This window comes from Nothoprocta perdicaria, unplaced genomic scaffold, assembly GCF_003342845.1.
Source record: "Nothoprocta perdicaria isolate Ctin4 unplaced genomic scaffold, notPer1 scaffold_252, whole genome shotgun sequence".
NCBI classification, from domain to species: Eukaryota; Metazoa; Chordata; class Aves; order Tinamiformes; family Tinamidae; genus Nothoprocta; species Nothoprocta perdicaria.
The window spans coordinates 283,641-306,995 of record NW_020455480.1 but is presented as its reverse complement, the minus strand read 5'-3'; the positions used below and the strand labels follow the sequence as shown (position 1 = coordinate 306,995).

Here is a 23,355-nt window from a genome sequence, read left to right as displayed (position 1 = left end):
CGCGTGCCCGCCCTGCGCTGCGCTGCGCTGCCCGCGTGAGCCCCCCGCGGGCTCCGGGCCTCCTCTGGGCCGGGGCGACTCGCTGCTCGGGTGGTGTCTGCGACAGCTCGACTTACAGGCAGATATGGCAAAAAGTAAAGAACCCAAGGGAACAGCACACTGCATGAACTGATTATGAGGAAAGGGGCCATGGTATTCCAGTTAGTCAGAAATACTACGGCAATTTGGCGCAATGCTGCTAGATACTGTTGGTTTAAAATGGACCTTTTCGCTTCAAAGCTGTACAGAAAACCTGCAAGAGAGAGAGAGGAGGCAGAGACGTGTCAGGGGGCAGCGCGGGCGGGCGATTCTGGTTCCCCAGCCCTTCCCCAGCCCTCCGTGCCAGCAGAGCCAGCAGCTCCGCCGCCCCAGAATAGAAGGGCAGCAAAATAGAGGAAGCGGCGCTGGCCCCGGGTGACCACAGGCGACAGCCACGCGGGCAGCAGCTGCCAGGCGCTTCCCGTGGCTGGTGCCCAGATTAGAGGCAGCTGACGGGGCAGGAGGGGCCCGGCCGGGCACTCACCACTCACCCCTCCTCGCTACACGCCGGCCTGCTCCATCCCGAAGGGCACCTCCGGGTGCTTGTAGCTCAGCAGCACGTCCGTGAGACACGTCGCCGGGTAGCATGAGGTGCCCAGGTGCTGGCTGCCGTCGCCCAGGTGCTCCTGGCCTTCCAAAGCGTCCCCGCACTCTGCAAGAGCCAAGGGAGCGTCGGCGCCCGCGCACAGGCCTGGCGAGGAAGAGCTCTCGCAGAAGCGGCTCCGGCCACGGCTGAGCGGTGCCCCGGGCACCGTGAGTGGCCGAGGGCGCCCGYGCCTCCGCCGAGCGTCCTGCCATGTGCCCGTGCCCCGCGCCCGGGCTCCCTACCGTCGCCGTCCCGGTCGCGCAGCTGCTGGCTGGCCATGAGCGACGCCTGGCTGAGCACGGCGTCTGACATGCGAGCGGAGCTGAGCGCCTTCCCCGCCATGAGGCTCATCCCGGGCAAGGTGTCCAGCTGCACCTGCGGGCACAAGGGCCGCGGCTGGAAGGGGCCTGCGCAGGAGCAGCCTGCTGCGCCCGCCGGGCTCCGCACGTCTTCGCTGGGGACTCCCAGGTGCGACCGCGAAGGGTCCCCGGGGGCGGCTGAAGCTCCGCCACGAGCGCCTCGCAGGCGAGGGCGGCCGGGATGACCCCACACCCGGGCAGACCCACGCGCCAGTACCGAGACAGAGCCCCTGTCCCGCGAGGCGCGTSGGAGCCGCAGCACGGAGCGCAGGGGGAGCGGGAGCCAGGAGCAAGCCGGGCATCCTCGGCACCGTGCCCCACGGCCCGCACGGGGCACCCCGCTCCCACCCCAGGCCTCTGGCAAGCGCTGCACTGTGCCCCGCCGGGCAGAGCCTCCCCAAACGTACGTAGGCATCATCACTGTTCTGGATGGTGTGATGTCTCTGCAGGGTCCTGGGCCGCGGGTGCTCGCCGGCCGCGGGGCGCGCCGCGTAGCCCAAGCCGTTGTGGTCGGGCACCTGCATCGCTTGTCYGGGAGAGCTCCTGTCCAAGCAGCTCCCTACGACGGACTCTTCCAAGGCGGACGAGAGAGACAAGGGACAGTTAACGTGCAGGCGCCGTGGCCCGTCTCACGCGCCAGCCGCGAGGTCGCCTGGCCACCCCCGCTGCCCTTGGGCTGTTGCCCCCCACACACGGGGCACCCCTTGCCCGCCGCCCGCTCCCCTAGAGCTGCAGCTCGCGCCGGGGCCCCGAGGGGAGGCAGCGGGGTCCCCAGCCCCAGGCAGGGCCGGCCGGCAGGGCCGCTGGGCGCGTGCAGCAAGGCAGCCTTCCTTGCTGCGGGGGCCGCCGGGCCTTGCCCTTATCAGCTGGCTGCTGCGTGCCCGGCCGCAGCGYGGCCACGGAGTCCGCGGGCGGCTGCCTGGCAAAGTCCAGCGGCAGCGCCAGCTCCCGCGTCCCGGGGTAAAGGCTGCGTTCCTATCGAGTGAGCCGCGGCGTCACCGAGGACACGCTGCTCTGCCTGACGCAGCACAGCGTCCCGCCCGTGCCCAGTGGGCCCCGGCGCCTGCCCCGCGGCACGAGGCCGCGCGCGGCCGCCAGCACCGCCCGGGGACGCGGGGCGCTGCCGGCGCCTGCCCCGCACCCCAAACCGGGCAGCGGGGGCACGATCCCCCCACGCCAGCCCGCGACCTGCCCGGGCGCACGGCTGCGAGGACGCGGCTCCCCGAGCACCTCAACCTCCGCGGCCGGCCCTGCCATCRGAGCATGACTTGCAAGGCCAGCAAAAGTCCTCGACACGTCAGCTCACGCGCCCGTCCCCGTGGGGACGTTCCCCCTCCGCACAGATAGTGCTGCATTGCGAGAAGGGCTTTGGGAGGAAACCCGCAGCACAGCTGGCCTTTCCCTTGCTTTGCACAACCGCAAGGTTACGTTCGGTTACCGTCTCAGCTTTCCTGGAAAAGGCAAGCCAGCGAACGCGAGGCTCGCTGGAAAACAGAGCGGCGCGGGAGGGCAGGGGGAAGTGCCGCCCCCGTGGCGCTGCGGCCGCCCCAGCGCAGCCCCTCGGGGCCCCGCGCGGCAGGGCCCGGCCGTCGCTGTCCCGGGCACCCGGCTGCTGCGGGCCGCTCTCCGGGCACGCGGCAAGGGCCGCTGTGGGGCCCGCAGGGAGGCCGGCAGCCCCGCACCACGTGGCCSTGCCCCGAAGTCTCCTCGGGCGCCTCGCGGCGCTGCACACAGCGCCCCTGGCCCCGGAGCACGCGGGTCACGCAGCCCACGCGCGCTACGGCCACTGCCGCAGGGTTYGCAGGGGACCGCATGGTGGAGAAGGGCAGCGAGGCTGCTTGCGCGTTCCGGCCGCGGGGAAGCCAAAAGCGCAGCGCGCGTTCCAGGCGCCTTATTAAAAGCAGGAGGAGAGTCTGGGCAGTCGCCGCTCCGGACATAGCTGAGCMCGTGGGCCCTCCAGAGAGCCCCTGCGAGGAGGGCTTGCACAACTCCACTTGTAAACATTGACTTGCTCGCGCTCATTTCCAAAGTCTTGCAGGCTAAAGTCCTCCACCGCTGCACAACTCACCCTAGCACCACCGGCGCCCCRGCAGGGACCTGCCTGGTGACTTCCCTCCACCTTGCCCTTTCTCAGGGAGCTCATCTTGCCCTGCTTCCCGCCTTATGCCACGAGCTTGCGCCGCAGTGGAAAAGGCAGCTCCACGGCTGCTGCACCCGGCGCAGGTTTTGCCTCCTGTGCGGCAAGCACAGTAGGGAAGTTGAGGCCAGAGCCCGAAAAGACCTGCAGAAGGCTGCAGCGGGGAGCACGTCMCGAAAGGCTCGGCCTCGGCAGCCGGGAGAGACTTGTGGCGCTGGGCGGCCGCGGTGCCCTCGCGCGGCTCCCTGCCAGCCGCGTCCTCGCGCCGGCCGCCCGGGCGCTCCGCAGCCAAGGCCGGCCGGGCGGACAGCATGTGCCCGCGGACCGGGGCTGCAGCCGGCGGCCGGCAGCGGCGCAGCTCTCTGCAGGGCACAGGGGCTGTGGCCGAGCAGCGGCTCCGGCGCCCGCCCCGACGCGTGGCGGCACGGACCTTACCTCTGCTGGGCGCCCTGGCGCGGGCGAAGGCGGCCGCGGGCTGCTGCCGGTACTGCTGCGGCGCCAGCTCCTGCGCRCGCCCGGCGCCCCCCAGCACACAGTCTGCGTCCCCGGGCCCTGCTGCGCCCACGAGCACGGCGCCTTCGTGGCAACCTTTGGTCAAAGTGTTGGGATTCTTACTGTCTGCAAAGCTGTCCCTGGCGCCYTCGCACGCACAGTCCTCCTCCTCCATGCTCTCCGAGTGGAACAGGGCGGGCTGGTGTCCGTAGCCGTGCGGCGGCGCTGGCGCGGCTACCTGCTGCATACATTCGTGCGCCCTGATTTTGAGGAGGTGCTGGGGGCTGCCTTGGGGATGGTACGTGTCAGCGCCCGGGTAAGGCAAAGGCAACGACTGGCGCTCCGAGAGGCTCTGTCCCAAGCTGGCGCCCATGTTCCCAGCATCCCCTTGACTCATGTGCCTGAACAGCTCTTGGAATTCCGGCTGCTGCTGCTGCTGCTGCTGCTGCTGGCGCCGCTTGATGAGCTGTGCAAATTCTGCCTGGGGCAGCCGCATGTCCGTGTGCCCGGTGAGCGAGTGCCGGGGCGAAAGCAGTCCCTGGAGGATGTGCGGTACCTGCTGGTGTCGGCTGTAGTCGGGAGGCGTCGGGGACAGCAGGGCTTGCTGCAGGGCCGACGCGGTGTAGTGCTGCTGCGGCGGCGGCGGCGGYGGCTGCGGCGGCTGCGCGGTCGGAGGGAACGCGGGGAACTGCTCCAGCTGCGGCACCTTGAGGCCCTGCTGCGCCGCGGGAAAGGCGGCGGCGGCCGCCGGGCTGTAGCCGCTCGGGGAAGCGCGGGGCTGCTCCGGGAACAGGTGGGGATGTAAGTGCACCTGGTCGTAGTTAGTGGGGGGATACCTGTTCACACCGAGGCTGCGGAGAACACAGAGAGGCGTGAGCGCGCGCGGCGCGGCAGGCCGAGGCGGGCGCCCTGCCCCGCGCCGCCCCGAGGAGCCGGCGGGCGTCTCACAGGCTGCCAGGGACTCGTGGGGAGCGTGAGCTGCTGCAGCCYGGCCGCAGCTGCCCGGGGACGCAGGGACGTTGCCCCTGATGGGGACAACGGGGTCGAAAGAAGCTGCTGTTTGGCGCAGAGGCACCCCTCTGCTTCGGCCATGCTTGCCTGTTACCCCGGGGGAGCCTGGCACGAGGCAGGGCTGGCACGAGCCTCCTGGCGAAGCCTGAGCCGCGGCCCACGTGYCCACGGAGGCTGCCGAGCCCCTGCTCGGGGCCCAGAGCGCTGCCGGGGCAGGGGCTGATGGCACCTGGCAGCAGGTGCCCAGCAGGACGGCAGCTGGGGCTGCAGCGCGCCCGGCTCCCCTCCCCTGTGCCCGCTGGTGCCAGGGCTGCCGCCCTTACCTGTGCGACTCGGCGCTGTCAGCGCTGAGCTGCTTGGACAGCTGCCTGTGGCTGTACGTGAGGGAGGCCATGAGGCTGGCGCGCTGCTGCATCTGCATCTGGCTGGCGCCGGGGCTCACCGCCATGCCCCGCGAGTGGGGGGCCATGCCCTGCCCCGCCACGGGCGCCCCGGGCAGCAGGCTGCTGCTGACCATGTCGCCGGGCTCCTGCACCTGGATGGTGACCTGCTGAGGCTGCGGTTGCTGCTGCAGGCCCAGGCACGGCAGCCCCATGGCGGGCGGAGGGGAACAGTTACCAGACTGCGGGAAGAGCGCGCTGTGGGACGGCATCCCTTGGAACGGGGCCTGCGAGGCTGCACCTACGGGGAACACCGGCCTCAGCGCCCGCGGCGACGCTGCGAGCGAGCGAGCCCTGCCCGCCCCGAGCGGCTGCGGGCACCGCGAGTGCCAGGGCCTCGACACGGGCGGCGAGCGCAGCGGCTCYGCCGCCTCCTCGTGCTGCGCCAGCGCGCAAAGGTCACCGCGGCCAGAGCCCCGCGCCGGCAAGGGGAAACAAAGCGGAGCTTACAGCAATTTGCATAAATCCCTTCCTCCCCGGCCCCGGCACTGATAAGCGGGGATCTTATGACACAAGACGTAACAAACACATTCCAGGCGGCGGATCCCTGCGAGCTCTCGATAACGGCAGCCCGGCCTCGCTGTCGAGCCGAGAGCCGCCACACAGGGAGCACAGCGCGCGGGAAGCCGCTGCGGCCCGGGGGGCTCAGCGAGGAGCTGCAGCGGGGCTGCTCACCGTGCGGCTGCAGCACGCCGCTGCTGCCGGGCGGCGGGCTGCTGCTCGGCTGCCTGAAGAGGTGGTTACTCGGGTGGCTCGGCGGCGGGCTGGACGGCTGGATCCGCAACCTGCGCGAGGAAGCAGCACCTCTCAGCACCGCGCAGCTCCCCGCGAGGGCGGCAGCCCCCACCGAACGCTGCCCTGCTGCCCTCCTCTAGAGCCAGCCCTTGCTTGGCATCCCAGGCTTCTTCCACCGTGGTCTCTATTCCGAGGGCCACCTACACTTCCTCAGCCGCGCAGGGAGCACGGATGTCCCAGCGGCCAGAGGCAGACCCTGGCACAAGGACCCACAAGCTCTCCCCCTTCCCGAACCACTGGGGCCTGCAGCACAACCCTCCTCGCCCTGTTCCACCAGTGTAGGCAGCCTCCCCCGCGAGGCCAGGCACATGAAAACAAGACTGCTGCCCCGCGGGAAAAGCCTGCGGAGCTTCGAGAGGGCCAGAGAGCTCCCAGCCCAAGACAGCAGGGAAGCTAACTTGCTCAAGCTAACGTTTTCAAGCTGGTCAAAAGGCAAAAACACCCACTTATCTTATCTCAGTTACTCTTTTTGCCTTCAAAGCACATTTCTGCTTCTTTCAAAAATCCTTTGGAGCGAGGCCAGCTGAAGGGCCGGCCCAGGCAAAGGCACGTGCCCCTGGGAACTGGCCCGGCCACTCTCCCAGGCCTTCGGCTCTYTGCTGGGCCGCAGTAAGAGAAAAGSCCCTTCCCCAGAGCGGTGCCAGAACCACCTCTTTACCTCTGAAGCTGGTGAGTGAGCAGAGCGGGCTGGTTTTCACACGGGGCTTGCAAAGGTGGAGATGGCTGAGGCGGCCGGATACAGTCCTGAGCCGGGTACCAGAAAAGAGAAGTATCTGTGACCCCTACTGCTCACCTGGTGCGTTCAGAGAAAGCAAGCTACACGGAGGCAGCAGGATACATGCGGATTCCCCAGCCAGGCAGTCCCTGCCTGCAGCTCTCGCTGTCACTGCAGCTGTGCAGACACGGCCTGCCCCCAGCTGCCATACCTGCATCTGCTGATGCAGAATCTGATGGTGCTGCTCTTGCTGGTACAACATGTGCTGCTGCTGCGTCTTCTCCAGCGTCCTCTCGTCCATGTGCCCACCGTACATCTTCTGCAGCTGCTCGCACTCCTGCAAGGAAGCGATGCAGCACGGCCCCAGGGTGAGCCTTCCGTGCCCAGCAGGCTCGCCGCGCCTGCCTCACACAGGCACAGAGGAAACCCTAATCCACTTAATTTGGGGTAGTCAGGTGTGTAATAGCCCAGCTAGGCTCCGTCCTTATCCTTACACAACGGAGCAGAGCCGTCCGTGCGGCACGCCACACCGGGGCCATTCCATTCCCTCACAAGGCAGGCTCTAACCGCAACAACCTCCAGGGGAGACGAGCATCTCGTGCTTCCCCGGGGCTGCCGGGTGAAAGTCCCCTCCCGGGCCATGTGCAGCTCAGGCCCTTGACAAGACAAGGCCCGGCTGCCTAGGGAATAGCACACAGTCTCCTCCAAAACACAGCAGCAAAGGACGTGGGACGTGCTGCTGCTGCCGGCAGGGACGTGGGGCACGGCAGCCGCCCTTGGGCAGCGGCGTGGGCCGCATGGGCACCGCTGAGCCCCGTGAGGGKCCGAGATATCACCCTTTGCTTCTCAACGCAGTAAGCGGGAGACCACGAAAGCCCTCGCAAAGGCTCCTGCAGYGTCTCTCTTACCTGTTGAAGCTGTTTGATGCTACTGTTATTGCCCATCTTCTCCAGGTGGGCTTTGAAAGCCTGGATGCTGGCAGCACCATCAGAAAAGCGGCGAACCGGGGAGAAGCGCTCGGTGGGGAGGTGCAGGGTATTTGAGTCCTTGTAAACAGAGCTGAACACACGCGGAGCTGYGTTAGCGAGGCCAGCCGAGAAACCGGCCGCGGCGCTGCCCACACCTTCAGTTCCTGGCGGCCCTGCCGAGGTCTACCTGCCCACTCCCCAGAGGAAACCTAGCACGAAAGCGCCATCGCCACCGGGAACCGGGCACAGAGTCTCCACGGAGCCCTCGTGCCTGCACACACCGAGGTGACCACAGGCTGGAGATGACTCCACAACAAATGACATGAGCGACAAGCAATGACTTGTCTATCCCWAGGCAGCCATCCCTCGGATGGAAAAGGCCTGGAGAAACCGCTCAGCACTGGCCAAATATAGAGTGACCGAGTGCCTTCCTCAGCCCGTCGGCTCACGAGCGCCCCGAGTGCCCCTCGCAACCCACAGGCTGAAACCGCCTCTCCCCACGCCAACGCTCTCTGCGGCTAGAGAAAACCTGCCGGCTTGGGCCCTACGTTGCTGCTGCTGCYGGATCCCTACCAGTCCCTCAGCAGTCCCAGACTCTCTTCCAAAGCTGGCGGTTGGGAAGCAGGAGCTCGGAGGTTGCTCCCTCAGTGTAACAGCCAAAACGTGCGCTGCCTTTTTTCCCGGGGCCGCCCTCCGAGAGCAGGGCTGCCCATTAGGGCACCCACGCAGCAGGCTCCCTCCCGCCTCCGAGCTGCACTCCTCTGCATTAGCAAGGGCAACTCGCCCTGCACGCGTAAGGAAGCGTGCCCTGCACCGACGGCATGGAGTCTCTGCCTGCACCGTCACGGTTTCTGGGCAAACTCGGTCTGTACAACCCCTCGAGCGGCAGGGGAGGCAAGAGTGGCCTCCCGTGAGCGGCKCTCGGAGCGCAGGTTTCCGCGGTGCCCCCTGCCACCCTGGCGCCAGTCCCTGGCAGCAGCTGAATGGGTGCCGCAGCTGCCCTGAGCACGGCGGCCTGTGCCAAGCAGCAAAGCGAGTTCCCCCTTATCAGAAGGTGAGCGATGCTGGAGCATTGCCAGGGTGTTGCCTTCGGTTTCTGTCCCCGCGCCCGGCTTTCCAGAGGGCACTTCAGCTTCTGCAGATCACACGCAACTTTCTTCTGGGGACAGAGGCACTGCCCTTCGACACCGCCCCGTGCATCATGCTGACCCCTCTGATCTGCGCTCTCGCTGCTGGCGGCAGGAGCCAGGGAGACAATCKAGGCTGCAGCTCCCAGCGGCTGGCCGGGCAGAGCAGCGCTGCCTGCTGCACTTCAGTCCACTTTGTGCTGCCTTCTCATACCCAAGCTGGCTCAGCGGGCAGGAAGGTGGYGTCCAACAGGCTCGCTGCTGGCACGGAAGGCACGAGCCGTCCGAGAGGCGAGCTGGGCTTGGGCGCCGACGCAGCCTGCCGCGGGCTCTGCAGCCCGTGCCCGGCACCTCGCGGGCCCCCGGCCAGACACGGCCCCGCCAGCTGCCACGGCACTGCAGGCCCAGGGGCAGAGGGSCCCAGGGGCACTTACGGGCTGGCTTTAACACTCTGGGGAAAAACATAAATCGATTCTTGCGACACACGAGTAACCCAGCTTACCTGTACTATTGGAAGCAATCCTTACAGTAGGACGCAGCATGCCCGTTTTTTTTGTCAAGCTGCACTTTTAGGGCTATCAAGCTTTTCCTGTGACTTTAGAAATCTCTTTCCCCTCCTGCTCTTCCCATCCCCCAAGCATGTGCATGCGGGAGTAACTGCAGGGTATGCAGGCGCTTATCTTGGCTCTYGCAGAGTTCCAGCGTGGCACTAACACTGTCTCGGTCTGCTCAGAGTTCACCTGTCTCTGCTGATTACATCAGTGCTCAGCTCAGCAGGTATCTGGCTACAATAAAAAGCGCTTTGTCAAGCTGGCCCGCGCGAGCTGGCCGGGGGATTTCACAGGAACGCGGACCCAGGCTCGCCGGCCGCGAGCAGCGAGCAGCAACCTCTGTGGTGTGCGGCTGCTCGGCACCCTCAGCAAAGGGCGAGCTCTCGAGTGCAGGCTTGCGGCTCTCTCTGTGGCATTAGTGTCTCCAGTTTGCTGCTCTGCCAGCGGCTCTGTCAAACAACAGCGCTCTCGAGGCCGGCCCCCCGCGCCCAGCTGSGGAGCGCATTTCGGTCCAATCTGCAGCAGCTCCCCCAGGCCCAGACTCGGTGACAGTCTCCCGGCCCCACATCATTCCCTTCAGGGGTGCAGATGAGGAATGAAATGACTCTTGAGGAGCTCTGCAGGGAGACTTTGCAGTGAAAACACACAACTCTGGTGCAGAACAGTGAGGATTTTAAGCTCTGGCATAGATGACTCTTTGCGAAGTCTTTCCCCTGCATCTAAATTCAAGATGTACTATAGAAACGTAGCTATTTACTACAGGATTAACACCTATAAAGCGGGTAAAGAGCTCTCCTCTAGGCTGAGWAGCTTGTTGCCCAGCCTTGAGGGCTGGCAGCCATTCTGGTAAGTCACCTGCAGCCCCCGAAGCGGGACTGGAGGGGAAGAGGCAGCCGATTCTSGCCCCTGCACCAGTTCCTGGGCGTGAGCCCAGCAACGCGGCGGCCCCAGCACGCTCACAGGAGCCTCTGCTCTGCAGCTCTGCTCCTTACACTCCTTCCTCCTCCTCCTCCTCACCCCTCCCTGCCAAGCGGGACGTCCTCAGCGCTCCGCTGCAGGCGGCATCTGAGCAGGAGTCCTGGCGCAAAGCTGCCCGAGCGGCCGGTGCCACTACTCACCGGTGCTGATCGGGTGCCAGGTGCGGAGCCCAGGCCCGGGGTCGGAAGGACTGCTGTCCTAGCTGCCTCTGCAAGTCTGGAGGGATTTCAGCTGTAGGGTTGGTCATTGCCAGAGTGTGTCTTTTTGACCTATTTGCCAAGTATCTGCAACAAGCAGGAGCACATTTTATAAGAGACTGGCTGGAGCACTCCGAAACAGGGAGCGATAGGAAGGAGGGAGGAGGCCAGCTGCGGCGCCGGCAGCCGGGGGCACCTGGGGATGCGCCTGGGCCTCCGAGGCCACGGCASCCGTGGCGCTTAGGGCACACCGGGCACTTCAGCTGCCTGCCTGCTCACGGCAGCCTCGGGAAGAAAGGCAGGAACGCCGCGTTTCCCCCGGGAAGCACGCCGGGGCCTCCCCYGGCGCCGTGAGCCAGGGCAGCCCTAGTGAGAGCGGCCACGCGAGGGGCTRCGGCAGAGCCGCGGGACCCGTGCACCCAGGTGCAGCGGCCAGGGCGCGCCGGGGTGACGGGTGCCACCCTCGGCGCCGGGAGCGGCGCAGAGCAGGCCGAGGGCGCCATCTAGTCCCAGCCCGGCTCCAGCTCCGCTCCCGCCGGTGCTCAGGCACCAGCTGGGGCACGCGGAGGAGGCTGCAGAGCCCTGGACGCACAGGGCACCCAGCCAGCCTCCCAACAGAGCCAGGCGGGTCCCTGCTCCGGTGCGGAAGCCCTTGGGCTCCTCCTCGGAGCGCCCAGGCCGGCAGCAGGGGCTGCGCTGCGCTCGCAGGTGCTGCCCTGCATCCGCAGCTCCGCTGCCCGCCGCGGTGCTCCCAGCGGCCAGGCGGCCGGGCAAGGGGAGCGGCAAGCTCCCCACGCAGGGCCGCGGCCAGCGCCTGCCCTGCTCGGCGCTAGGTGCTCCCTGTGAGCTGAGGCAGCCCAGTTCCAAGCCTATAAACAGGCAGCCCAACGGCAGCTCTGGCCACAGCTACAGCAGCCCCCTTGGCCAGCGAGGACCAGGAACGCTAGCGGGAATTCTCCCCTTTGCACTTTTGGGAAGGCTCTCTGCAGCGCTGCCTCTACGGGGCAGAGCAGGGCAGCAATRCTGAAGTGGGGGCACCTCCAGGGCAGCCTTCCTTGGGCAGCTACCACAGCCACTTAAGCAGAAAGTGGGAAGTTAACCGAAGGCAGGGTACGTAGCGCAGCGCTAACCTGCCARAGCCTCTGCCATTAGCTGCTTAACGACCATCTGAGGGAGATGCAGAAAGTTTCCCAAAGAGCTTGACAGTTGTGGTCTGCTAAGATGATTTTATTTCAGACCTCTAGGGAACAATCAAATCAGGAGCTATAGCAGTGTTCTGAGTGGAAGGAAGTTTCCCAAAGCCCAAAGGAGATGGGACTGCTCCCTGGAGCACAGGAAAGAAGCGGCACTATTTTCAAGGTCAAATTAAGCAGGGCAAAAATTGCTCTGCAGAGGCTGCCTGAAGAGCGTTCAGAGCACTGTTCTGAGTAGCTAAATATTTGCATGTGGCCCTCCTGCTAACATTATTTGTCCTTCGCCTTTGATGACTGGTGGCACGTTGCAACATAAGGGGTGGAGAGCAAGGTAACTCACTAGGTGGACAGGGGTTTTGCTGGCCCATCTGGTGGAAGGAGAACACGAGGCAGTRAGAGAGGAGTTAAGCGTAGTGCTGCCGAGAGCAGCCAGGCGACCCCGGAGTGCTCAAAGTCCTGCCCTCTGGTAGCACCCAGCGCGTGGAGGGCTTGCACCGCGTGCGGTGTCGCGCACGGCCTCCGAGATCTTCCCAGGTGAGCCTCACAGCTCCAAGCAAAGGAAGCTTTAGAACGGGAAAAGGGAACGCGTGGCCAGGTAGGATGCGCACAGGCCTCCTCGCCAAGTGTCAGAAAGACTTCTCTGATGCGCACGGTCAGGAAGACTGAACGCCGGCAGGACAGGCCGCGCGCTGCGTGGCGCGCTGCAGCAGCCTGCGCGCGGCGGGCGAGCAGCGAGCGCACAGGGTGCTGCCAGCGGGGCAGAGCCTCTGCGCTACGCAGGAAGCACGGGGGGCCCTGCCGCACGCACGTGTCCCTTCTAAGGCCGGACGGGAGGGGAACTCTCCCCGGCACCAGCGGGGACCTTCTCCTAAGCTCAAGCAGACAACAGGAACACCCTGCCCAGGCCACCACCGCGCGCAGCCCACTGCTCACAAGGAAACACCAGAAGGAGAAGAGGTGCCAAGGCCCAGGCCCACCAGCTCCAGCTGCCTGCCGAGCACCCCTCTCCCAGCCCTCCTCTCTGATGCAGTCCTTGAGCAGAGGCTACCCAACCCGAGGAGCTGCTCCTGAGAGCTGGGGTAAAGGCAGACAACCTACGAAGTCTGGGGTAGGGAACAGGAACGCGCTCCGGTCGAGGCCACGGCACATAGTGCACCAGCTGGTTAGCAGGAAAGCAGCTCCCCAGGAGCTGCCAGGAGCACGTTAGCAGGGCGGTTAGTGCTTGCGGASGCAGCAGCGCGGGCTCCCCAGTGCCCCTCGGGAGGAGGCGACGGGGACGAGCGTCCAGCCCCACAGCAACAGCCCTTCCCTCAGCAGAGCAGCTCACCCTACAGCCTACCGCTCACATGGCAGCCCTACAAGCCTACAGCCACCCACGTTCCCCGCAAGCTCACTTGGTTTACGGCATCAGAGTTGGATGTTTACTGCATGTCTTGATACAGAAGCTGCATTTACCACCAAGGCCACAGATGAGATGTGCCTACCTGCATCACTCAGCAGCCAGGGGCGAATCTCTTAGCACTCATTTTGCAGGTTAGTTTGGATTGCATGCTGGTGCACACTAAGCAAAGGAAATCAGCAGTGTCAGAGTTTCTGGACAGCCCAGTGCCCCGCTGCCTTACAGTAGTTCAGGGCAAGTGCAGCTTCACGAGTCAGTGTCAGAGGAGGAACTGCCTACAGGAATCTGCAGCCACAACTCCAGAAGAACTGCGGAGCCTTCCCTGCACTCAGCACTGTCGCCTCCTGCTTTAATTCAACCGTGCATCACCACAGGGTGAGCGCCTCTGTGAGGGCAGTAAGGGCAMAACGCGAACAGGCTGGGGTTACCTCTGCACAGCTTCCTGGTCTGGCTCCCCGTCGGAGCTCTCCTCGTCCACAGGAGTGACCGCAGGGACAGCCTGGAGAGAGAAGCGAAGCCGTGGGCTCCCGAGCGCCATCCCACCGTGCCACGCTGCCCTGCCCTCCTCCCACAGGCTTCCGCAGGGATACGCGCCGGCTCCTCGGCAGCACTAACGCCGCTCGCCCAAGAAACCCTTCCAACCTTTCTTTGCCTCCTRCACAAGATTGTCTCCTCTTTGCGCAGCACCGGGAAACTTCTTTGACACACAAACATCAAGGATTAAACCATCTGCACTAAAGCCCGAGGCAGATGCTGCCGTTTTCTCCGTGCTGGGCACAGAGAGCAGGAAAGCAACGGCGAGCGCGAGGTGCCGAGCGGCTCGTCAAGGCAGGGCGCCCCCCGCGCGCCCCCGGCCAGGAGAGCACGAGCACTCGGCCGCTAGCGGACGGAGCGAGCGCGCGGCCGGCGGAGGCAGCGTGCCCCGTGGGCCCTGCCGCGCGCTGCCCCCGGAGCGGGCGCTGCAGAGCACCCCCGCGACGGCCCCTGCTCCCGCTGCGTACCGGCGTCATCGTCACGAGCGGAGAGGGGCCCCGGGGCCGCTTCAGCAGCTGCTGCGCGTGCAGCTGGATGTTGGCGCCGCCGTCCGATGCCCGGCGTCCCAGAGGGCCCATGCCATTCAGCAGCTGCAGCGTGGGGGGCTGCAGCAGGGACTGCTCCTGTGGGGCACACACGGGGCACTCACCAACGTGGCACAGGCTCCTCTCCCAACCCGGGCCACAGCCGGGGCGTGAGCGGGCACGCGGCAGCCAGAGCGGGCGCCAGAGCCCGCGCAACACCCCGCTGCGGCCCCGAGCGYGCAGGGTGCCGCGGGCAGCGCCCGTCCCTCCCTACCTTGTACTCCAGCTGCCCCGTGGGCTGCAGGTTCTGCCGTGGCAGCACGCTGTGCATGAAGTTGACGTTGGGGGTCACCTGCAGGAAGGGCGCCTGGGGCGCGACGCGCGGGAAGCCCGGCAGCAGCTTCTGCAGATCCTCCATGACTTCCGTCCTGCGCAAGCACACGCGGACAGGCGACTTAGCAAGGAAGAGCCACGGGCTCAGCGCACTCAACTGCCCCTCACAAAAAGGCTTCTTGCTGCTCCAGCAAAGAGTGGCAGAGAGAAGCCAGGCCGCTCTTCAGTCCTCATTTGCCCCTCTTTTTCCCCAAAAGCTAAGAGCCCAGTACTAACCGCGGGTCAGCTACTCCAACTGTGTGCCTTCTCATGGAGAGGTAGCGGACAAGAGCTTCGGGCGAGGGCTCTTCCCCTTCGTCACTGTCCAAGTTCATCGTTCCATCAGTCTGGGCGGGAAAAGGATTGCAAAAGTTCAAATACAGCACACGGATCCAAAAGGCTTCCCTGCAAGGCCAGGGAAAGCACTTGCAAGGCTCTGAAGGGAAGTGCCTCACCTCCACTATTTGATTTTCCGGGTTGATGAGCTGCACTTGGGGCACATTGATGTTCAAGGGGTTGCCTGCCTGTTCTGGCTGCTGAGCAGAGGGATCAAGGGACAAAGTTAGTGCACCTCACAGGCCCTTCCCCAAAGGCAGCTGGATTAGGCCTGGCACACAAGCAGAGCCCACTTGGGAACAGGGAAGGAACCCTGGAGCCAGTCAGGACGTCTCTAAACTCTTAACTCTCAAAGTGCCTTCGATGCTCAAGATCCTCTGAGAATGAGGAATAGAGATATCTCCCCCCAGCTCAGGTGACTTCAGCCTCTCTCCTGCCAGGCACCGGCTGCCTCGGCAGGGCTGGGAGAACATTACAGCGCCGGGCCCTACCTGCATGTTGGCTGAGGTGGGGAAGGCCAGTGTCCGCGGCATGCTCGGGGACGCTGCAATGCGCAGGTTCTTGTGCCTCTTGAGACGGTCGCAGAGCAAGCTGTATATTGCACTGTAGTGATCGTAAGCGTCGGCTCGTAAGGACTGCAAGGGAAGAGGGGAACGTGTGCCTCGGATCCCTGTGCCAAGGCACAAGGAAGCTGCACGGCCTGCCGAGGCCGCTCCGCSCGCAGCGGGGAGAAGGACAGACAGGGACACGCGGCCAGGGCCTGAAGGGGCCCGCAGAGGAGCCRCGGCCGCGGCGTTACCTGCACCGTGCGCTCCTTGTCCAGCCCCATATCGGCCATGGCCAGCAGCACATCCTGGTTCAGTGGCTCCATCTGCCTCTCAGTCTTCAGGTGCTGGCACTCGGCTATGAGCTGCAGCAACGCAGATGGRCAGACAGAGCGTCAGCGCTCGCGCTGCCAGCGCAGAGCTCCTGGAGAGACCGAGCGCAGGCGCGGGCTGGCGGCAGCGGCGGGACCGGGGGCACAGGCCTCGTCCGGGGCACCCTGCGCCGCCCTCGCTGCGTCGGGGAGGGGCCACAGAAACGGAGCGCAGCACAGGGCGGGCAGCTCCSCGCGCCAGGAGCCCTCCAAGGGCCCCAGGGAAGCCACGGGCTATGTGCGCGCCGTCCCCCTCGCACGCGAGCCCTTCCGCTGCTCACCCGCTCAAAGTCGGCGTCAGGCTCGCCGAGCTTCATCCACTTGTGTTTGCAGATCTGCTCCATGGAGAGCCGCTTGCTAGGGTCCAGGACCAGCATGTGACGGATCAAGTGCTCACATTCTGTACAGGAACGCAAACACAGCGAGTCGGCCACAGCGAGGGACGAGCCTTCCGCAAAAGGCAGCTTGCTGCTGCAGACGCAAAAGCTCTTTTGCTCTTTCAGAGCAACCATCAACCTGAGATGRAACTAAGACAGCACATCTGCAAAAAAGCCTTCCACTTTCAGTTAGCCTGCTCTCGAGGAAGAGGAGGGCAGGCTGTGCGCGGCCCTCGGCTCGCCGCGCAGCACCGGTGCGCGCTGCAAGGCTCCGGAGCTGCCCAGCGAGCAGCCACCTGCGCCCTCAGGGGCCGCCGGCCGGGAGCAGCGCGCAGCAGGCCCTTCCCGCCGGGCACGCGGCAGCTCTCCCGCGGCGCTGCGTGGTGCCGGGAGGCACCGCTCCGCGCCTCGGCACGTGCCTCCTGCCGGAGCGGCAGCCCCTCGGCCTCCTCCGCCTGTGACAGCGGAGCAGTGCCGGCACACTGCCGCCAGGCCCCCCGCAGCAGGCACGGGGAAAGGCTCTGCACGCCCAAATCACTGCTCCGTGTCTGCTTCCCCACATGTAGGGCAYGTGCATCTTTGCGGCAATGCTGCCACATTGATACAGCTGGGCATACAAAAGGAGGGACTTTAAAGAAGCACGCTTGGGCTTCTGGAGGGCAGATGCACGTGAGTGTCGCTCATGGTGCACACCACCACCAGCAGAAGCAACCCCAGTGCCTGCTGGCACGTTGCTGACGTGGCGTCGGACTCGCGGGCCGTACCAGGGGAGTCCCGGGAGGCAGAGGAGGGGGAGGCGAGGGGCAAGCGGCACCCACCTGTGGACATGAAGAAGGGAATGCGGAACTTGCCGCTGAGCACCCGCGCGCGCAGGTTCTGCAGCGTGCTCCCGTCGAAGGGCAGGGCGCCGCACACCAGCACGTAGAGCACCACGCCGAGGCTCTGCGGGCACAGAGAGGCCGCCTCAGCGCGCACCTCAGATGGTGGTGCCGCCGGTGGCGCCGGGAGGCACCGCGCCGAGCTGCCGCGCCCAGCGCCCTCCCGCTCCTCCTTCAAAGTGCAGCTCCCTCCCMGGCCGCTTTCGAGCCTCTAACGCAAGAAGAGTTTGGCGCGTCCAGCTCGAGGACGTCAAGCTGCACACCAGTGGGTAATGCCCCATTCCACAGCAACACTGAAGTGAACGCTGTTTTTGGAGACACCGAGCTAAAATGCATTTCGTGGCTGCTCGAGCTTTAGGCAGGRCACCGCGCAGCGAGGGAAGGGTGGATGCAGTAGCCAGCACTAAGAAGGCTACGCAGTTCTTGGAGAAACCTCTTCCCTGCCTATGAGGGACTTTTCTCCGAGACAGGTAGAGTTCCTTAGGGAGCAAAGCCAAAGAGMGGCGGCGTAACAAAGCTGCACATGAAAGGCCAGAAAACGAGGTTCGCCACCTACCCAAATGTCAACCTTGGGACCGTCGTACTCCTTGCCCTCAAAGAGCTCGGGGGCCGCGTAGGGAGGGCTCCCACACCACGTTTTCAGCAGCTGCCCGGGCGTGAAGATGTTACTGAAGCCAAAATCTGCCGGCAGAGAGAGACGAAGAGAACTGCTCAGAGGAACGAATGACGAAGTCGAAGCGGCCGCGCCTGCTACGGTCGCGCACAGCCCCGTAACGCGWAACTGTAACTCACACAGCAGCACAACAGAGCCCGGAGGGCACGAGCAGGGCAAGGGCAGAGCTGCAGCCACGCAGCAAGGCTGCAGCTTTGCTCTCGCTGGCGAGGCAGAGCCCAGTGAGGGCTGCGACCCGCGGCGCAGGCGCCTCGCGTGCAGCTCAGCGAGGCGGCGGGCACAGACTCCATCCCGCCCAGCTGCCCGCCCGCAGCCCGGAGCCTGCCAAGGGTGCGCTGTGCTCCGCCGCCGCTGCTCTGCCGTGCCAKGCCGCTGCACGGGCGCCGCGGCCCCGAGGGCGGCTCCCGCAGCGCCACGGGGCCGGACGCGGCGGCACTGCCGAGAGCCGCGCTGGATTTCGGGCAGCAAGCGGCTTGTGACCGCGAAGCGGCTGCCGCACGCAGCCCCCCTCGCACCCCGCCGTCACTCAGGCTTCTCCCGTGCACAGGGAGCCGGAACCGCCCGGGTGGCTTGTACGCAAAGCGTTGCTCGCGGACACAACGAGCTTCCCAAGGGGCACCCGCGTCTCACCTGGCCTGGGGTGTTGTGCGCTGAGAAGAGCAGCCTTCAGGAGCCAAATGGGAAGAGAGATGAGGGCCAGTTCTGAGCAGGCCCGAGTTCAAGAGAGAAGCGCACCCCAAGGCAAGGGGTTATTTAAGTAATGAAGCAGTCTTGCCACCAGGGAGGGTCCCCACTCGCCAAGGAAAGGCTGCTAAAGCCGAAGTGCGTGGCGCTCGCTCCACAAGCAGGCGCGAGGCAGGAAGGGGCATTTTAGGGAGCCCGCTACTGCTCACAGGACTTGGCACGGCCACGGCACCGGGCAGAGGCCTCTCAAGGCGCAGGAGCGCTGAGCGCCGGCCCAGCCAGGCACCCGCCAGGCCGAGGAGAGTGCCGAGCCGCCCAGAGCGGAGCGCTCAGGTCCCAGGGCCCACGGGTGGAGCAGCCATCTCTCCTGGTGGCTGCAGGGGCAGAGCGGGCGCGCGGGGGATGCGGCTCCGGCAGCTCCGGCCTCGCTGCGCGAGGCTCCCGGCTCRCGGGACCCGCTGCGCGCCGTGACGGGGAGGCGCGAGGCGCCCGCGCGGGCTGGCGGCCCCGCTGCGAGCGGCGGGCAGTGGCTCCGTGCCACGCCGTGCGCCACAGGGTGCTCGTGCAGCACAGCCCGCCGCGGGGYGGCTCCCCGTGCCCGCCGCTTGGGCGCCCGCAGCGACGGCAGAGCCGCCGTCAACTCGTACCGGACGAGTCGGAGGGACAGAACTCGACGCTTGGAAAAGCCTATAGTGCAAATCAGCTTTTCCAGGCCCCATTTCAAATTGCTGCTATAATTCCTGCCAAGGAAAACACTACCCGCGCATGGGTGGGAACTATCTTCCAGAGTCCATTCCGGGAGCAGAGCTTTGCAAGGAAAATAACGTCCCACTTCCTTGGGTTGGAAAGAAAAGAGTTTCCAGCATTTTCGAGCGTTCCCGTAAGTGTCAGCACACTCGCGAGGACATCCCTGAGGAACGCAGGTGCGCCGCAGCTCCCACCTATGCCCRCTATTTTGCCACACAGCTCAGGGTCTCTTGCCCGTTAGTCCCGGGGGGCATGAGGCTGCTCGCACAGCCGCTGGCACGCGAGGGCCGTCGCAAGGCGCTGCTGCTGCTGCGGTGGCGGCGGCAGGGCCCTGTCCTGCACCCCCAGCGGCCCTCGCTGCCCCAGCGTGCACATTGCAGCCACGCTGCCGGCCGGCCGCCCCTCCCTGCACAAAGCCTGCCCCTCGCCCCTTCTTCCTCCCTCGCTAACTGCAGCAGGACTCCAGGCAAGGGCAACTGCTGATACCGGCCCTGGCCCTTCTCTGGCGCGCTGCCAACCTGCAGCCTTGACACCGCCAGCTCTACCGGCAAAGCACAGGCTGCTTCTCCTTCTTCTCTTTTGCACCACTGGGAGGGAGACGTAAATCAAGCTCCCTCCAGCCTGCCAGTGGCGGCTCTGGGCAGCAGGCCACGCCGAAAGCCAAAGCTTCCTCTAGCTGCTCCGCGTTTCCTTCTCTCTGAATAGCTGGAAGCAGCCCATGCCTCCATCTATCAAGTTGTGAAGGCAGCTGCCTTCCTCCCGCTCCGCTACTCTGAGCTCACCTGCTATTTTGATGTTAAGGTTAGCATCGAGGAGGAGATTTTCTGCCTTCAGATCCCTGTGGACGATGTTCCGGCAGTGGCAGAAGTTGACAGCAGCCACTATCTGCTTGAACTTTCGGCGAGCTTCCTTCTCGGCCATGCGCCCGTGGGCCACCAGGTGGTCTGCGGAGAGGAGCAGAGGGAAGAGCAGAGGCTCGCGGCTGCCCCGGGGATGCGGCCGCTCGCCCGCTGCGCCCGGCGCTGCGGAGCCCCAGGGCGCCCAGCGGCTCCTGGCTGCCCGGCGCCGGGAGCTGCGTGCACGCGGCTGGTGGCGGGAGCTGTCGCGGGGCACCCCAACACACGCGGCAGAGCACAGAGCTCTGCAAGGCCCGCGGGCGAGACGCAGCCTGGCCGCTGCAGCGGCAGCGAGGCGCCCCAGTGGAGCCGGCAGCTGCACAAACACTCCCAGTGCCGCAACGACGGCGGGCAAACCAGCACACGCGGGCAGGAACTCCGGGCACTCGCACTCCCTCTCTCCCCCTTTGCTCCTGCCTTGGTGCAGGAACCTCTGTGCAGGAGCGCGTTATTCTCTCCCTGTCTCCGCGAGGCACTTGTGGAAACCAGAGCCACCTCTGCTAGAGAAGCGTGAGGGCCCCAGAGCGCTTTGCTCAGAATCTCTGCTGTCACCCAAAGGGAGCGGCTGGCGGCRGCCAGGCCTCCCTCGAAAGCCGTCCTCTCAAGCACGGACACAACAAGCRTCCTCCTGCTTAGCAGGCCACAAAGGAACGCGTGAAACAGCAGTAAGCCCTTTACAAACGGAAATCTCRGAAATCTTGGAAATATTCGTAAAAATAAGGGCTCTTAACAGGAGAAAGCCGYGGGCTGTGGTGAAGAGAGCGCGCTGCAGCCTGCTGGGCGGGCCGCGCGCGCGGCGGCACCGTTCAGGCGGGCAGCCTGGCAGGGCCGGGGCTCCGCGGGGGCCGCTCGCTGCGCGGTGCAGCGCGTCGCGGTGCCGGCCGGGGCTGCAGGCACGCAGGGCACGGTGAGCAGGGCGCCCGTCCCGCCGGCATGCAGCGGCGCATGCAGCAGCGCAGCGGCCCGGCTGCACGTCCCGCCGCAAGCAGAGCCCGGCGCCCTGCGGCACTTGAGAGACGCGCCCGGGGCTGCAGGGCTGCAGGCTGAGCTGCTCTCCAGAGCGAGGAGGGCAAATCACTTCTGAAGGCTCCCCAGCAGGAGGCTGTATTTCTCCCAGCCACCCATTAATTAAAATACCTGTGACACAATGGATTTGCAGTAAACACTAATTACCTCGATACATCAAAGCAGTGCTGCCAGCCTCTGACTGAGCAGCCCGCTCCCCCTGCCCAGGCCGGACCGCAAGCGCTGTGCCAGACGAGGCTCCCTCTCCCACACCTGCCAGTGGAGCCTCATGCCCAGAAAACGTCCCGCACGCGCCCAGGGCAGCCGGGGCCGGGCAGGGGAGCCCATGGGCGAAGCCCGTGTGGCTGCTCCTGCACCCGCCGGGACAAGGTGCCCGCCTGGGCGCAGCAGGGCCSGGGGATCCTCACCGCCCTGCGACAGGGAAGGCGGCGCGCGGCACCAAGCGGGCGGCTGCAGCCTGGCCGGAGCGGCGGGCGGGCTACGCGCAGAGCTCGCAGCAAGGAGCTGAAATGCAAGCAGCTCGTTAGTGCTACGTGACATGCAAGTGTCAACGCTGCACACCTGCAGCAAGGAGCACCCTGTGTTTCAAAGGCGACGCCTGCTTGGTCCCCACGTCAAGCCACGAGCGCAGCACAGGCCAGGCACGCGGAGGCACAGAAGCGCCGGTCGACATCTCCCTGCTGCAGGGCAGCAGTGTGGCCAGCGGCGAGGCTGGTCCCCGCTGCCAGGCACAGCCAGCTCCACGGGAAGCTGCTTCCCCTGGCAGCAGCCGGCTCCAAGAGCCCGAGCACGCCGTGCAACGCAGCCACGGGCGCCCGACACCGCGTGCCCATCTCCAAGCCTCCGTCGCTCGCAGAGCTCTCGGTCCTTCAGCTCAAATTGCCACCCTAGCTGCGCCCTCCGCAGCACATGAATTGCGGACGTCACAGCCGGGAACGCTTTTGTGCGGAGCTTCAGGGAAAACAGCCGGGATTCCCTTGCAAGGGAGCCTTCGGCACGGAAAGGCAGCGCGGGCTTGCCGGTCCCACGGGGCACACTTGGGTCGTGCATCGTGCCAGGGCCGTGCAGGCCTTTGCTCCCCGCACACGTCCTGTCCCAAGGCTTGTGCTCCGCCTTGGGAGGCCGGCGGCAGGGCCCAGTGCTCCCGTGCCCACCGAGGAGGCCGCTCTCCTACCACCACGTACCGTGTCACCGCGTGCCACGTAACCGCACGCCGGCCGCCCCGCCGAGCCGAGCCGAGCCGGGCCAGCCCGCACAGAGCGCTGCGGCCGGCAGCCAGGGCCTCCTCTCCACCCCGTAGCAGGCTGCTTCTGTGAGCAAGCGAGCCCTTCCCAGCTCTGCGTGAGAGCTCGCACAGAGCTCTGCGTTTAAGAGAGGAGACGCAGCCTGTGCCAAGTGCCACCGAAGAGACAAAAAGGGAGGCGTGATTCAGGCTTCCTGCAGCTATGCCCACCCAGGCCAGGCCTCAGCCCCGCGCCAGCAGCTCCGCACACACACTCAGCTGCCTTCGCTGCAGTTACCACGTGCTCCACGAGCCGAGAGGAATTTCACGAGTCTGCAGGGTTGCCAGGCATCCAGCACTGCCATTACCTTTGCAGAGMGCAACTGAACACCTCGGCTGGATGAACCACATTTGTCGCCACTTTGCAAACCCCGCTGCCTCCTGCTTCCTCCAGCTGCAGCTTTCTCAGGGCAGGAGCAGGAGCAGGAGCAGGAGGGGAGCAGAAGCTGCAGGGACGGTGCGGAGGAAGCAGCGGAGCRCAGAGCCAGGAACACGGCGCAAAGGGAAAGTGCAGCGAGCGACAGTGCCAGCAAGGGGAGACCCAGTGCCGTTCAGCGGCACCTGCCTCTCTCTAGCCGCCTTGCCCTCAATCTGGGGCTCCAGGAGCTTCCACGTCTATCAGAGGGCAGCCGCTCTCCCTGCAGGCTCCCAGGCCCTGCACGCTGCCATGCCGTACGGGCACGGAGAGGAGAGCGCTTGGCTCCGGGTCCCCGAGGGGCGCTGTGCCTCTGCGCCCGCAGCCTGACGGGCTGAAGGGCAYCCCTGCGGACACGGGAGGGCGGGCCAGCTATTTGCTGCTAACCGTGCCAGCCCAGGTACATTATCTGATTAAGGAATGCCGTAAGTGTACTTACCAAATATTTCCCCTCCGCTGGCGTACTCTGTCACGAGATAAATCATCCTCTCCGTCTCCATAACCTGGACACAAGGACGGAAAAGGGACAGCTAAGGGGACTTGGTGTGGCGAGTTGGTGTGGTGCGGGGCCGTGTGGGGCAAGGCGCAGCGCTCTGCGGTGGGCCCGGCGGGCGGAGGGCACCGTGGGCACCGTGCCTCGCGCCGCGAAGGGGCCCGGCGCCGCCTCTC

General features: G+C 65.8%; 1 protein-coding gene across 4 annotated transcripts in view; it reads right to left on the bottom strand.

Moving 5' to 3' along the window:
- Positions 1-81: 81 nt before the first annotated feature.
- The window catches only part of SIK3 (SIK family kinase 3), a 24,715-nt gene continuing 1,441 nt past the window's right edge, over positions 82-23,355 (bottom strand). Inside the window, exons 2-24 of one of the 4 annotated variants that reach the window (XM_026040323.1) lie at positions 23,126-23,189; positions 19,850-20,011; positions 17,520-17,644; positions 16,904-17,027; positions 15,990-16,108; positions 15,592-15,702; positions 15,284-15,427; positions 14,912-14,992; positions 14,694-14,803; positions 14,359-14,512; positions 14,028-14,183; positions 13,455-13,525; positions 10,378-10,521; positions 7,522-7,672; positions 6,825-6,950; positions 6,557-6,642; positions 5,779-5,888; positions 4,987-5,344; positions 3,596-4,503; positions 1,431-1,594; positions 907-1,039; positions 563-730; positions 82-292 (exon numbers count right to left, since the gene is read on the bottom strand). In XM_026040323.1, the coding sequence (XP_025896108.1) occupies positions 579-730; positions 907-1,039; positions 1,431-1,594; positions 3,596-4,503; positions 4,987-5,344; positions 5,779-5,888; positions 6,557-6,642; positions 6,825-6,950; positions 7,522-7,672; positions 10,378-10,521; positions 13,455-13,525; positions 14,028-14,183; positions 14,359-14,512; positions 14,694-14,803; positions 14,912-14,992; positions 15,284-15,427; positions 15,592-15,702; positions 15,990-16,108; positions 16,904-17,027; positions 17,520-17,644; positions 19,850-20,011; positions 23,126-23,189 (3,753 nt within the window). In that variant the 3' untranslated portion in view covers positions 82-292; positions 563-578. The remainder of the gene's footprint in view (positions 293-562; positions 731-906; positions 1,040-1,430; positions 1,595-3,595; positions 4,504-4,986; positions 5,345-5,778; positions 5,889-6,556; positions 6,643-6,824; positions 6,951-7,521; positions 7,673-10,377; positions 10,522-13,454; positions 13,526-14,027; positions 14,184-14,358; positions 14,513-14,693; positions 14,804-14,911; positions 14,993-15,283; positions 15,428-15,591; positions 15,703-15,989; positions 16,109-16,903; positions 17,028-17,519; positions 17,645-19,849; positions 20,012-23,125; positions 23,190-23,355) is intronic. The other 3 variants (XM_026040322.1, XM_026040324.1, XM_026040325.1) reach the window with 3 other exon arrangements.